Source organism: Anomaloglossus baeobatrachus, chromosome 1, assembly GCF_048569485.1.
Source record: "Anomaloglossus baeobatrachus isolate aAnoBae1 chromosome 1, aAnoBae1.hap1, whole genome shotgun sequence".
Lineage (NCBI taxonomy): Eukaryota > Metazoa > Chordata > Amphibia > Anura > Aromobatidae > Anomaloglossus > Anomaloglossus baeobatrachus.
The window spans coordinates 934,585,272-934,598,423 of record NC_134353.1 but is presented as its reverse complement, the minus strand read 5'-3'; the positions used below and the strand labels follow the sequence as shown (position 1 = coordinate 934,598,423).

Below are 13,152 nucleotides of genomic sequence, written 5' to 3'. Positions count from 1 at the left end.
TCCTTTGCCCAGTGTGTTGCTGCCTGCTTATGATTGGTCAGCATCATACAGGGAGAACAAGAACACGCCCCCCAGTGAAAACTCTCTGATAACACCCACTTGGGCTGGGGAAAAAGTTAACTCTTTAGAGGCCAAATACTAATATCTCTCCAACAGAGGCGAAATTAAGAAAAATATTTTTTTCCCCCACTCTGCAGCCACTATTCCATCCTGTCCAGTTTAATATGAAAAATGTAGTACCTTTTGGGGATATTTCTCGCACTTGTAGAGTACAAACCAAAAATGTTAAAAAAAAAAAAAAATAAATAAATAAAAAATGTTTAGGGTATTTAATTGCCCGATAAAGCTCAGGCTTTAATCTAATGTCTGTGTGTGGCGTAATACCACAGCTCTATGGTTGTACCTGTAATGACTCCTCTATATCTGCAGTGATATAAGACGATTGATTACACCTTTGCCCGTCGCCTCATCACCAGCTAAGGAAACAAAATGTCATTCTATCTGACCTACATAGCAACAGACCCAACATACGGCAGACACTGACCATGCGGCTTCTGGGTTCACAGCCTGTGGGAGGTCTCGAGAGCGTTACACAACGGACTAGGACCGCCACACTGGTGTCACATCGTTTCATTTCGAAGATGCTAAAAGTTTCCCAACTTCCCTAAAGTTTTGATTGAGTTAAAAGAAGGCTTTTTATCAAGTATTGGGGAGCAAAAAAAACAACAAAAAAACATCCCAGACTAAGCCATCCCCTCCCCTCCCCGATCTGCATCTCACATGAGCGGAGATGACACCATGTGGGCGCTTGACTTCACTAAAATATATATATCATCCCCCATAAATATTACACAACGAGGAAAAGTAACAATCGCGAGAGCAACGTTGTTTTTTCCAACCTCCGTCCCTCATGCTTTCTTCTCTCATCACCGGGGAGGTCAGGGTTATGGTGACCTGCATCTTAGGTTCTGCGCAAGAATTCAAAATGATGGCCGACTCTGGAATCGAGCAGGCCACCTCGTACTTCTCAGGGCTGATCACCTGCGGGAAGGAGAGCGGGAGACGTCAGCATGTGACTCTGGAAAAAGTATTACATTGACAGATACTTTACACTGCAACAATTCCTGCCACAAGCCATGCCTCAAAGGCTGATGTAAAGACCATTGCTAGCTCACGGCAATGCACAATCATGCCAATGGGATTGTGGGCTGCCCTCTATGCCTGCAAGTCACCACTGACTCTGGTATTTGCGCTTTGTACTACACTAAAAAGTGTAGCTCCTCCCTCCGAGCATATACACCCCCTGGATAACCAAATATAGCCAGTTTAGTGCAAAAGCTGAAGGAGAATAGCCACGCACAAGTAGAGATAGAGCAAAAAACCGGAACAACCGGAGTCTCTGTCTACAACAACAGCCGGTGATAACACGCGGAACAAGAAACTGCCAACAGGCAACAGGGAGGGTGCTGGGTCTCCCATTACGGAACTATAAGAAAAAGAATTTACGGTAAGTAAACAAAATTCTCTTTTTCTTCATCGTTCCTTATGGGAGACCCAGACCATGGGACGTCTCAAAGCAGTCCATGGGTGGGAATAAACAGAAAACTGAGAAGTAGGCAAAACCTAACTTCACAAATGGGCGACAGCCGCCTGAAGGATGCGTCTGCCCAAGCTCGCATCTGCCGAAGCATGAACATGCACTTGGTAGTGCTTCGAAAAGGTGTGCAGACTAGACCAAGTGGCAGCCTGACAGACCTGCTGAGCCGTAGCCTGATGCCTGAAAGCCCAAGAGGCACCGACAGCTCTGGTCGAGTGTGCCTTGATCCCCGGCGGGGGAGGCACCTGAGTACACTGGTAGGCATCGGATATGGCCGACCTAATCCAACGAGCTAGGGTCGGTTTAGAAGCCGAGAGACCCTTGCGCTGACCTGTGGTCAGCACAAAAAGAGAGGTGCACCGCCTAAGAACAGCGGTGCGTGACACATAGATCCGGAGCGCCCGCACCAGATCTAAAGTATGCAACGCTTTCTCAAAGCGATGAACAGGAGCCGGACAAAAGGAAGGCAATGAAATGTCTTGGTTAAGGTGGAAAGGAGACACCACCTTAGGGAGAAAGTCCGGAGTCGGACGGAGAACCACCTTGTCTTGATGAAAAACCAAAAAAGGTGACTCCGAAGAGAGCGCAGCCAAATCAGAGACTCTCCTGAGAGAAGTTATGGCCACCAGAAAGACGACTTTCTGTGAAAGTCGAAACAAAGAAACCTCCCTAAGAGGCTCAAAGGAGGGTTTCTGTAAGGCCGTGAGGACCAGATTAAGGTCCCAGGGATCCAAAGGCCGCCGGTAAGGCGGAATGATGTGAGATGCGCCCTGCATGAAGGTGCGCACCTGGGCTAGTCGGGCGATACGCCGCTGGAACAACACTGACAGAGCCGAGACCTGTCCCTTAAGGGAATTGAGGGATAGTCCTAGCTGTAGACCGGACTGTAGAAAGGACAGTATTGTCGGCAAGGAAAAAGGCCAAGGGGCTTGGCCGGAAGAACGACACCAGGACAGGAAAATTCTCCAAGTCCTGTGGTAAATTTTGGCCGAGGAAGACTTCCGAGCCTGAGTCATAGTGGAGATGACTTCGGAAGGAATGCCGGAAGCCGTCAGGATCCAGGACTCAAGAGCCACGCCGTCAATCTGAGAGCTGCAGAATTCTGGTGGAAAAACGGACCTTGTGAGAGAAGGTCTGGGTGGTCCGGAAGATGCCACGGCACCTCTACGGACAGACGGAGCAGGTCTGGGTACCAAGCTCGCCTGGGCCAGTCTGGAGCAATGAGTATGACCCGACGGCCCTCCATTCTGATCTTGCGCAGGACTCTGGGCAAGAGAGCTAGAGGGGGAAACACGCAAGACAGACGGAACTGGGACCAATCCTGAACCAGCGCGTCTGCTCCAAAGGCCTGAGGATCGTGGGAGCGAGCCACGTAAACCGGGACCTTGTTGTTGTGCCGGGATGCCATTAGATCCACTTCCGGAGTGCCCCACTTGCGGCAGATCGACCGGAACACTGCCGGATGCAGAGCCCACTCGCCGTTGTCCACGGTTTGACGGCTGAGATAATCTGCCTCCCAGTTTTCTACGGCTGGGATGTGGACCGCGGATATGGTGGACTTGGAGTCCTCCGTCCACTGAAGGATGCATTGAACCTCCAACATTGCCAGGCGGCTGCGAGTCCCGCCCTGGTGATTGATGTAGGCAACTGCTGTCGCGTTATCTGACTGGACTCGAATGTGCTTGCCCGCCAACAGGTGGTGAAAGGCTACGAGAGCTAAGAGCACAGCTCTGATTTCCAGAACATTGATCGAGAGGGCTGATTCGGACGGAGTCCAAGTGCCCTGCGCTCGGTGGTGGAGAAATACTGCTCCCCAGCCGGATAGACTGGCATCCGTGGTGAGGATCACCCAGGACGGGGTCAGGAAGAAGCGTCCCTGAGACAGAGAGAGGGGCCGAAGCCACCACTGAAGAGGGCTCCTGGTCTGTGGCGACAGAGCCACCAACCTGTGCAAGGAAGAAGTCCGCTTGTCCCAACAGCGGAGAATGTCCAGCTGCAGAGGACGCAGATGGAACTGGGCAAAGGGAACCGCTTCCATTGACGCCACCATCTGACCCAGCACCTGCATCAGGTGCCTGATGGAATGACGGCGGGGCCTCAACAGAGAGCGCACCGCCAGATGGAGGGACTGCTGTTTGACTAAGGGCAGCTTGACAAGTGCCGGCAGAGTCTCGAATTGCATCCCTAGGTACGTGAGTTTTTGGGTCGGGGTCAGAGTGGACTTGGGCAGATTGACAAGCCACCCGAATTGAACAAGAGTGGCGAGAGTGAGCGAGACACTCCGCTGACAGTCTGCACTGGATGAAGCCTTGACAAGAAGGTCGTCCAGGTATGGAATCACTGCCAACCCCTGGAGGTGCAGAACCGCAACCACTGCTGCCATGACCTTGGTAAATACTCGAGGGGCCGTGGCTAACCCGAAGGGGAGAGCCACGAATTGGAAATGTTCCTCTCCGATTGCAAAACGTAGCCAACGCTGGTGTGAAGAAGGGAATTTTGTTTACTTACCGTAAATTCCTTTTCTTCTAGCTCCTATTGGGAGACCCAGACAATCGGGTGTATAGCTTCTGCCTCCGGAGGCCACACAAAGTATTACACTTTAAAAAGTGTAACCCCTCCCCTCTGCTATACACCCTCCCGTGCATCACGGGCTCATCAGTTTTGGTGCCAAAGCAGGAAGGAGGAAACTTATAAATTGGTCTAAGGTAAATTCAATCCGAAGGATGTTCGGAGAACTGAAACCATGAACCAAAAGAACAATTGAACATGAACAACATGTGTACACAAAAGAACAACAGCCCGAAGGGAACAGGGGCGGGTGCTGGGTCTCCCAATAGGAGCTAGAAGAAAAGGAATTTACGGTAAGTAAACAAAATTCCCTTCTTTGTCGCTCCATTGGGAGACCCAGACAATTGGGATGTCCAAAAGCAATCCCTGGGTGGGTAAAAGAATACCTCGATAAAAAGAGCCGAAAAACGGCCCCCTCTTACAGGTGGGCAACTGCCGCCTGAAGGACTCGCCTACCTAGGCTGGCATCTGCCGAATCATCGGCATGCACCTGATAGTGTTTCGTGAAAGTGTGCAGACTCGACCATGTAGCCGCCTGACACACCTGCCGAGCCGTAGCCTGGTGTCGCAATGCCCAGGACACCGACGGCTCTGGTAGAATGGGCCTTCAGCCCTGCAGGAATCGGAAACCCAAAAGAACGGTAGGCTTCAAGAATCGGTTCCTTGATTCACCGAGCCAAGGTTGACTTGAAAACCTGAAATCCCTTACTCTGGTCCGCGATAAGGACAAGAGCGCATCAGACCGGCGCAGGGGCGCCGTGCGAGAAATGTAGAGCCGGAGTGCTCTCACCAGATCTAATAAATGCAAATCCTTTTCACATTGGTGAACTGGATGCGGACCCAAAGAGGGTAAGACGAAACGGGGATACCTTAGGGAGAAAGTCCGGGACCGGACGTAGAACCACCCTATCCTGGTGAAACACCAGGAAGGGGGCTTTGCATGACAGCGCTGCCAGCTGAGATACTCTTCTGAGTGATGTGACTGCCACTAGGAAGGCCACCCTTTGCGAAAGAAAGTGGGCAAGGCAAACGGCCAGGGAGTAAAACCCTGATCAGAGCACCAGGATAAGAAGATCCTCCAAGTCCTGTGATAGATCTTGGCGGACGTTGGTTTCCTGGCCTGTCTCATGGTGGCAACGACATCTGGAGATATCCCTGATGACGCTAGGAGCCACCACACAGTGAGGATTAGAGCCGTAGAATTCAGAAGGAAATATGGCCCTTAAGGCAGCAAGTCTGGTCGGTCTGGGAGTGTCCACGGTTGACCCACCGTGAGGTGCCACAGATCCGGGTACCACGATCACCTCGGCCAGTCTGGAGCAACGAGGATGGCGCGGCGACAGTCTGACCTGATCTTGCGTAACACTCTGGGCAGTAGTGCCAGAGGAGGAAATACATACGGCAGGCGAAACTGCGACCAGTCGTGAACTAGCGCGTCTGCCGCCAGAGCTCTGTGATCCTTGGACCGAGCCATGAATGCCGGGACTTTGTTGTAGTGCTGAGACGCCATTAGATCGACGTCCGGCGTTCCCCAACGGCAACAGATCTCTAGAAACACGTGCGGGTGAAGACCATTCCCCTGCGTCCATGCCCTGGCGACTGAGAAAAATCTGTTTCCCAGTTTTCTACGCCCGGGATGTGAACTGCGGAGATGTTGGAGGCTGTGGCTTCCGCCCACAGCCGAATCCGCCGAACTGCTCGGAAGGCTTGATGACTGCGTGTGCCGCCCTGGTGGTTGATGTACGCAACTGCCTTGGCGTTGTCCGACTGAATTCGGATCTGCCTGCCGTCCAGCTACCGCTGGAACACCCTTAGGGCTAGATCCACTGCCCTTATCTCCAGAACATTGAACCGAGGGGAGAACTCTGTCGGAGTCCAGGTTCCCTGAGCCGAGTGGTGGAGGAAGACCGTTCCCCACCCTGACAGACTCGCGTCCGTCGTGACCCCAGCCCCGGCTGGGGGCCGGAAGGATTTTTCCTTCGCCCAGGAAGTGGAAAGAAGACACCACTGAAGAGAGGTTTTGCTGCAAGGGAAAGAGAGACGTTCTTGTCTAGGGACGTCGACCTCCTGTCCCATTTGCGGTGTCCGATAGAATCGGACGCAGACGAAACTGCGCAAGGGAACTGCCTCCCTTGCTGCCACCATCTTCCTGGGACAGTGCATGAGGCGCCTCAAGGGGTGACTGGGCCCGAAGGAGAGATTGCACCCCTGTCTGTAGTGAACGCTGACTATGCAGCGGAAGCTTCACTATCGCTGAGAGAGTATAATACTCCATCCCGAGATAAGTCAGTGATTGGGTCGGTGTCAGTTTTGACCTTGGAATTTTGATGATCCACCCGAACCCCTGGAGAGTCTCCAGAGCAATGGTCAGGTTGTGTTGACAGGCCACCCAGGAGGGTGTCTTGACTAGAGGATCGTCTAGGTAAGTGATCACCGAGTGGCCCTGTAGGACCGCCACCACTGCTGCCATGACCTTGGTGAAGACCCGTGGGGCTGTCGCCAGGCCGAATGGCAGTGCCACGAACTGAAGGTGTTCATCCCTGATGGCGAAACGCAGAAAGCGTTGAAGCTCGGGTGCGATCGGCACATGGAGATAAGCATCCTTGATGTCAATTGATGCTAGGAAGTCTCCTTGTGACATCGAGGCTTCAGAGTGTTCACCGCCTGAAAAAATGCATCGGCTCACTCGGGGGGCGGAGATGTTCTGAAGAAACGAGTCTGAGGACGAGAGCAGAGCTGTATCCTGTAACCGTGAGACAGAATGTCTCTCACCCATCGGTCTTGGACTGGGGAAAGGACGAGACTGTCTAGTAACTTCATCCAATTGCTCGCCAAACAAACGGTCGCCAGAAAATGGCAAACCGGTTAAGAACTTCTTGGAAGCAGAGCCTGCCTTCCATTCACGTAGCCACATGGCCCTGCAGACTGCCACTGAATTGGTTGATGCTACCGCCGTACGGCTCGCAGAGTCCAGGAACGGCGTTCATGGCGTAGAACGAAAAAACCTACGCCTGAGAAGTGAAGGACACAACCTGCGTGGCAGAGGTATGTGCAACCGCAATAATCTCAGCCAGAGAAGCTGAGATAGCTTGGAGTGCCCTCACGGCTGCGAAGGCTGGAGCAAAAGATGCGACTATGGCTTCATAGATGGATTTCATCATAAAGCGTTATTTGCCTGTCAGTGGCATTCGTGAGAGATGGACATCTGCCCCTAATACTACGGATCTAGCCGCCAGCCTAGAGACTGGAGGATCCACCCTGTGACACTGAGCCCAACCCTTAAGCACGTCAGGGGGGAAAAGGGTAACGCGTGTCAATAAGGCGCTTAGTAAGCGCTTGTCCGTCAAGTTCTGTGCTACTGGACGGCCCCTCTGGAGTTAGAGAGTGATCGAAAACACGCACTCCTGATGAATTCGGGGAAGGTTCCCAGCGGGCCCGCTTAGCCTATCATAGGCCGCGGTCCGTGACGGAGTTCTCACCGTGGGATCTGGGTGTTACCCCAGGATGTTGTACCGACCCAGAGGGACCCGGGAGCGATGAACTCACAGCTCCCTGGCCCTGTGTTATCGGTCTGGACTGCAAGGCTTCCAGTATCTTAGCAGACCCTCTGTCCATAGACTGAGTCCTGGAATGTGAAAGCTATTCAGAGATTTGCTGATTCCATCATGCAAACTCTGTCGCTGTCATCTGTGCAGTGCCCGTAATATAGCCGCACAAGAGGTACCGGTTGTAAAATAAGCCAGTGCCTTGGCACCCTTACTCTTTAAGAGCAGACAACAGCATGTCGTCCGCAGAGTAATCTGTGAGGGTATACAGCCAAAAGCAAATAATGCTGCCGAACAGTGAGATCATATACCATATAAATAAACATACATTATATATATATATATATATATATATATATATATTATATATATATATATATATACACTGCGGCACCAAGGGGGGGACAGCACCTGAAAAACTGGTGCCCCCCAGTGCTCAGTGAGGGGGAAGGAGGATACCAACGTATGCTCCAGCCCTCCCTGCCGACGTCCAGTCGGCCGTCCCGTCGTTACCCCTGACTGGCAGGCCCGAGAACTGGAGTATATGGCACTAGGCCGTAAGAGCCGGGGACTAAACTTAAAAACGCGGCCGGCAAACATGGCGCGGTCGGCGCGGTAGTCCCAGTCTCGCAAACCAGTCAGCAACCGCTGCGGCGTTTGTAACACAGATGCTGCATGCACCGTCCCTCAGGGGACACAGAGTACGTTATGATGCAGGGCTCTGTCCCTGTGGTCACAAAAGTGCGGGAATCTGGTGGCCTATAGTGATCAGTGAGGGGGGGCGGAGGACAGCGAGGTGCGCTCCAGCCCTCACTGTCGGCATCATACCGACCGTCCCGCCTTTCTCCCTGACTGGCAGGCTCAGGAGCGGGAGTTTAACACACTAGGCCGCAAAAGCCGGGGACTAAAGTAAAAAACCGCGGCCGGCCAACAGGCACGGTCGGCGCGGTAGTCCCAGACAAAAAGAAGGGAATTTTGTTTACTTACCGTAAATTCCTTTTCTTCTAGCTCCTATTGGGAGACCCAGACAATTGGGTGTATAGCTTCTGCCTCCGGAGGCCACACAAAGTATTACACTTTAAAAAGTGTAACCCCTCCCCTCTGCTATACACCCTCCCGTGCATCACGGGCTCATCAGTTTTGGTGCCAAAGCAGGAAGGAGGAAACTTATAAATTGGTCTAAGGTAAATTCAATCCGAAGGATGTTCGGAGAACTGAAACCATGAACCAAAAGAACAATTCAACATGAACAACATGTGTACACAAAAGAACAACAGCCCGAAGGGAACAGGGGCGGGAGCTGGGTCTCCCAATAGGAGCTAGAAGAAAAGGAATTTACGGTAAGTAAACAAAATTCCCTTCTTCTTTGTCGCTCCATTGGGAGACCCAGACAATTGGGATGTCCAAAAGCAATCCCTGGGTGGGTAAAAGAATACCTCGATAAAAAGAGCCGAAAAACGGCCCCCTCTTACAGGTGGGCAACTGCCGCCTGAAGGAGTCGCCTACCTAGGCTGGCATCTGCCGAATCATCGGCATGCACCTGATAGTGTTTCGTGAAAGTGTGCAGACTCGACCAGGTAGCCGCCTGACACACCTGCCGAGCCGTAGCCTGGTGTCGCAATGCCCAGGACACAGACGGCTCTGGTAGAATGGGCCTTCAGCCCTGCAGGAATCGGAAGCCTAAAAGAACGGTAGGCTTCAAGAATCGGTTCCTTGATCCACCGAGCCAAGGTTGACTTGAAAACCTGAAATCCCTTACTCTGGCCCGCGATAAGGACAAGAGCGCATCAAACCGGCGCAGGGGCGCCGTGCGAGAAATGTAGAGCCGGAGTGCTCTCACCAGATCTAATAAATGCAAATCCTTTTCACATTGGTGAACTGGATGCGGACCCAAAGAGGGTAAGACGATATCCTGATTGAGATGAAACGGGGATACCTTAGGGAGAAAGTCCGGGACCGGACGTAGAACCACCCTATCCTGGTGAAACACCAGGAAGGGGGCTTTGCATGACAGCGCTGCTAGCTGAGACACTCTTCTGAGTGATGTGACTGCCACTAGGAAGGCCACCCTTTGCGAAAGGCGAGATAGAGAGATCCCGCATCGGCTCGAAAAGTGGCTTCTGAAGAGTCGTCAGCACCCTGTTAAGATTCGAGGGTGTTAACGGACGCTTGTAAGGTGGGACCGGAAAGCGCCGATACTTGTCCCTTGAGAGAGCCGAGAGACAAGCCCTTGTCCATTCCGGATTGAATGAAAGAAAGAAAAGTGGGCAAGGCAAACGGCCAGGGAGTAAAACCCTGATCAGAGCACCAGGATAAGAAGATCCTCCAAGTCCTGTGATAGATCTTGGCGGACGTTGGTTTTCTGGCCTGTCTCATGGTGGCAATGACATCTGGAGAAATCCCTGATGACGCTAGGAGCCAGGATTCAATGGCCACACAGTCAGGTTTAGAGCCGCAGAATTCAGAAGGAAATATGGCCCTTGAGGCAGCAAGTCTAGTCGGTCTGGGAGTGTCCACGGTTGACCCACCGTGAAGTGCCACAGATCCGGGTACCACGATCACCTCGGCCAGTCTGGAGCGACGAGGATGGCGCGGCGACAGTCTGACCTGATCTTGCGTAACACTCTGGGCAGTAGCGCCAGAGGAGGAAATACATAAGGCAGTCGAAACTGCGACCAGTCGTGAACTAGCGCGTCTGCCGCCAGAGCTCTGTGATCCTTGGACCGAGCCAAGAATGCCGGGACTTTGTTGTTGTGCCGAGACGCCATTAGATCGACGTCCGGCGTTCCCCAGCGGCAACAGATCTCTAGAAACACGTCCGTTGAAGAGACCATTCCCCTGCGTCCATGCCCTGGCGACTGAGAAAATCTGCTTCCCAGTTTTCTACGCCCGGGATGTGAACTGCGGAGATGGTGGAGGCTGTGGCTTCCGCCCACAGCCGAATCCGCCGAACTGCTCGGAAGGCTTGACGACTGCGTGTGCCGCCCTGGTGGTTGATGTACGCAACCGCCGTGGCGTTGTCAGACTGTATGCGGATCTGCCTGCCCTCCAGCCACCGCTGGAACACCTTTAGGGCTAGATCCACTGCCCTTATCTCCAGAACATTGATCTGAAGGGAGGACTCTGTCGGAGTCCAGGTTCCCTGAGCCGAGTGGTTGAGGAAGACCGCTCCCCACCCTGACAGACTCGCGTCCGTCGTGACCACAGCCCCGGCTGGGGGCCGGAAGGATTTTTCCTTCGCCCAGGAAGTGGAAAGAAGACACCACTGAAGAGAGGTTTTGCTGCAAGGGAAAGAGACGTTCTTGTCTAGGGACGTCGACCTCCTGTCCCATTTGCGGTGTCCGAGAGAATCGGACGCAGACGAAACTGCGCAAGGGAACTGCCTCCCTTGCTGCCACCATCTTCCTTAGAAAGTGCATGAGGCGCCTTCAAGGGGTGACTGGGCCCGAAGGAGAGATTGCACCCCTGTCTGTAGTGAACGCTGACTATGCAGCGGAAGCTTCACTATCGCTGAGAGAGTATGAAACTCCATCCCGAGGCAAGTCAGTGATTGGGTCGGTGTCAGTTTTGACCTTGGAAATTTGATGATCCACCCGAACCCCTGGAGAGTCTCCAGAGCAATGGTCAGGTTGTGTTGACATGCCACCCAGGAGGGTGTCTTGACTAGAAGATCGTCTAGGTAAGTGATCACCGAGTGGCCCTGAGAGTGTAGGACCGCCACCACTGCTGCCATGACCTTGGTGAAGACCCGTGGGGCTGTCGCCAGGCCGAATGGCAGTGCCACGAACTGAAGGTGTTCGTCCCTGATGGCGAAACGCAGAAAGCGTTGAAGCTCGGGTGCGATCGGCACATGGAGATAAGCATCCTTGATGTCAATTGATGCTAGGAAGTCTCCTTGTGACATCGAGGCTTCAGAGTGTTCACCGCCTGAAAAAGTGCATCGGCTCGCTCGGGGGGCGGAGATGTTTTGAAGAAACGAGTCGGAGGACGAGAGCAGAGCTCTATCCTGTAACCGTGAGACAGAATGTCTCTCACCCATCGGTCTTGGACATGTGGCCACCAGGCGTCGCAAAAGCGGGAGAGCCTGCCACCGACCGAGGACGCGGTCTTGGTGAGGCCGAAGTCATGAGGAAGCCGCCTTGTGACTTAGACCGCCATGCAGAAGAGTTCCTCTAGCCCTCCTCTGACCTGTTGGACGTGGAGGAACGGAACTTTGCTGAGGACCGAAATGACCGAAACCTTTGGACTGGGGCAAGGACGAGACCTTTCCCTTGGACTGTCTAGTAACTTCATCCAATTGCTCGCCAAACAAACGGTCGCCAGAAAATGGCAAACCGGTTAAGAACTTCTTGGAAGCAGAGCCTGCCTTCCATTCACGTAGCCACATGGCCCTGCAGACTGCCACCGAATTGGTGGATGCTACCGCTGTACGGCTCGCAGAGTCCAGGAACGGCGTTCATGGCGTAGAACGAAAAAACCTACGCTGAGAAGTGAAGGACACAACCTGCGGGGCAGAGGTATGTGCAACCGCAATAATCTCAGCCAGAGAAGCTGAGATAGCTTGGAGTGCCCTCACGGCTGCGAAGGCTGGAGCAAAAGATGCGACTATGGCTTCATATATGGATTTCATCATAAGCTTTATTTGCCTGTCAGTGGCATTCGTGAGAGATGGACATCTGCCACCAATACTACGGATCTAGCCGCCAGCCTAGAGACTGGAGAATCCACCCTGTGACACTGAGCCCAACCCTTAACAACGTCAGGGGGGAAAAGGGTAACGCGTGTCATTAAGGCGCTTAGTAAGCGCTTGTCCGTAAAGTTCTGTGCTTCTGGACGGCCCCTCTGGAGTTAGAGTGATCGAAACACGCACTCCTGATGAATTCGGGGAAGGTTCCCAGCGGGCCCGCTTAGCCTATTAGAGGCCGCGGTCCGTGACGGAGTTCTCACCGTGGGATCTGGGTGTTACCCCAGGAGCCCCTTGTTGTACCGACCCAGAGGGACCCAGGAGCGATGAACTCACAGCTCCCTGGCCCTGTGTTATCGGTCTGGACTGCAAGGCTTCCAGTATCTTAGCAGACCCTCTGTCCATAGACTGAGTCCTGGAATGTGAAAGCTACTCAGAGATTTGCTGATTCCAACATGCAAACTCTGTCCCTGTCATCTGTGCAGTGGAAACCGGCGGTACCACCTGGCCGAGGGTCCCACCAGTGCCGGAGGCTCCGGCTGAGTGAGTGCCCTCGGGGCCAAGCATTGTACACAATGAGGGTATGTGGACCCTGCCTGTAATATAGCCGCACAAGAGGTACAGGTTGTAAAATAAGCCAGTGCCTTGGCACCCTTACTCTTTAAGAGCAGACAACAGCATGTCGTCCGCAGAGTAATCAGTGAGGGTATACAGCCAAAAGCAAATAATGCTGCCGAACAGTGAGATCATATACCATA

General features: G+C 53.1%; 2 protein-coding genes across 6 annotated transcripts in view; both read right to left on the bottom strand.

Moving 5' to 3' along the window:
• SUB1 (SUB1 regulator of transcription) overlaps nucleotides 1-13,152 on the bottom strand; it is a 502,862-nt gene that overhangs the window by 85,543 nt on the left and 404,167 nt on the right. The gene's annotated exons all lie outside the window — the stretch shown is intronic.
• The window catches only part of ZFR (zinc finger RNA binding protein), a 113,098-nt gene that overhangs the window by 14,737 nt on the left and 85,209 nt on the right, over nucleotides 1-13,152 (bottom strand). For all 5 annotated transcript variants that reach the window (XM_075328195.1, XM_075328204.1, XM_075328210.1 and 2 more), the window contains exon 15: nucleotides 900-1,041. In XM_075328195.1, coding sequence (XP_075184310.1) covers nucleotides 900-1,041 — 142 coding nt within the window. The remainder of the gene's footprint in view (nucleotides 1-899; nucleotides 1,042-13,152) is intronic.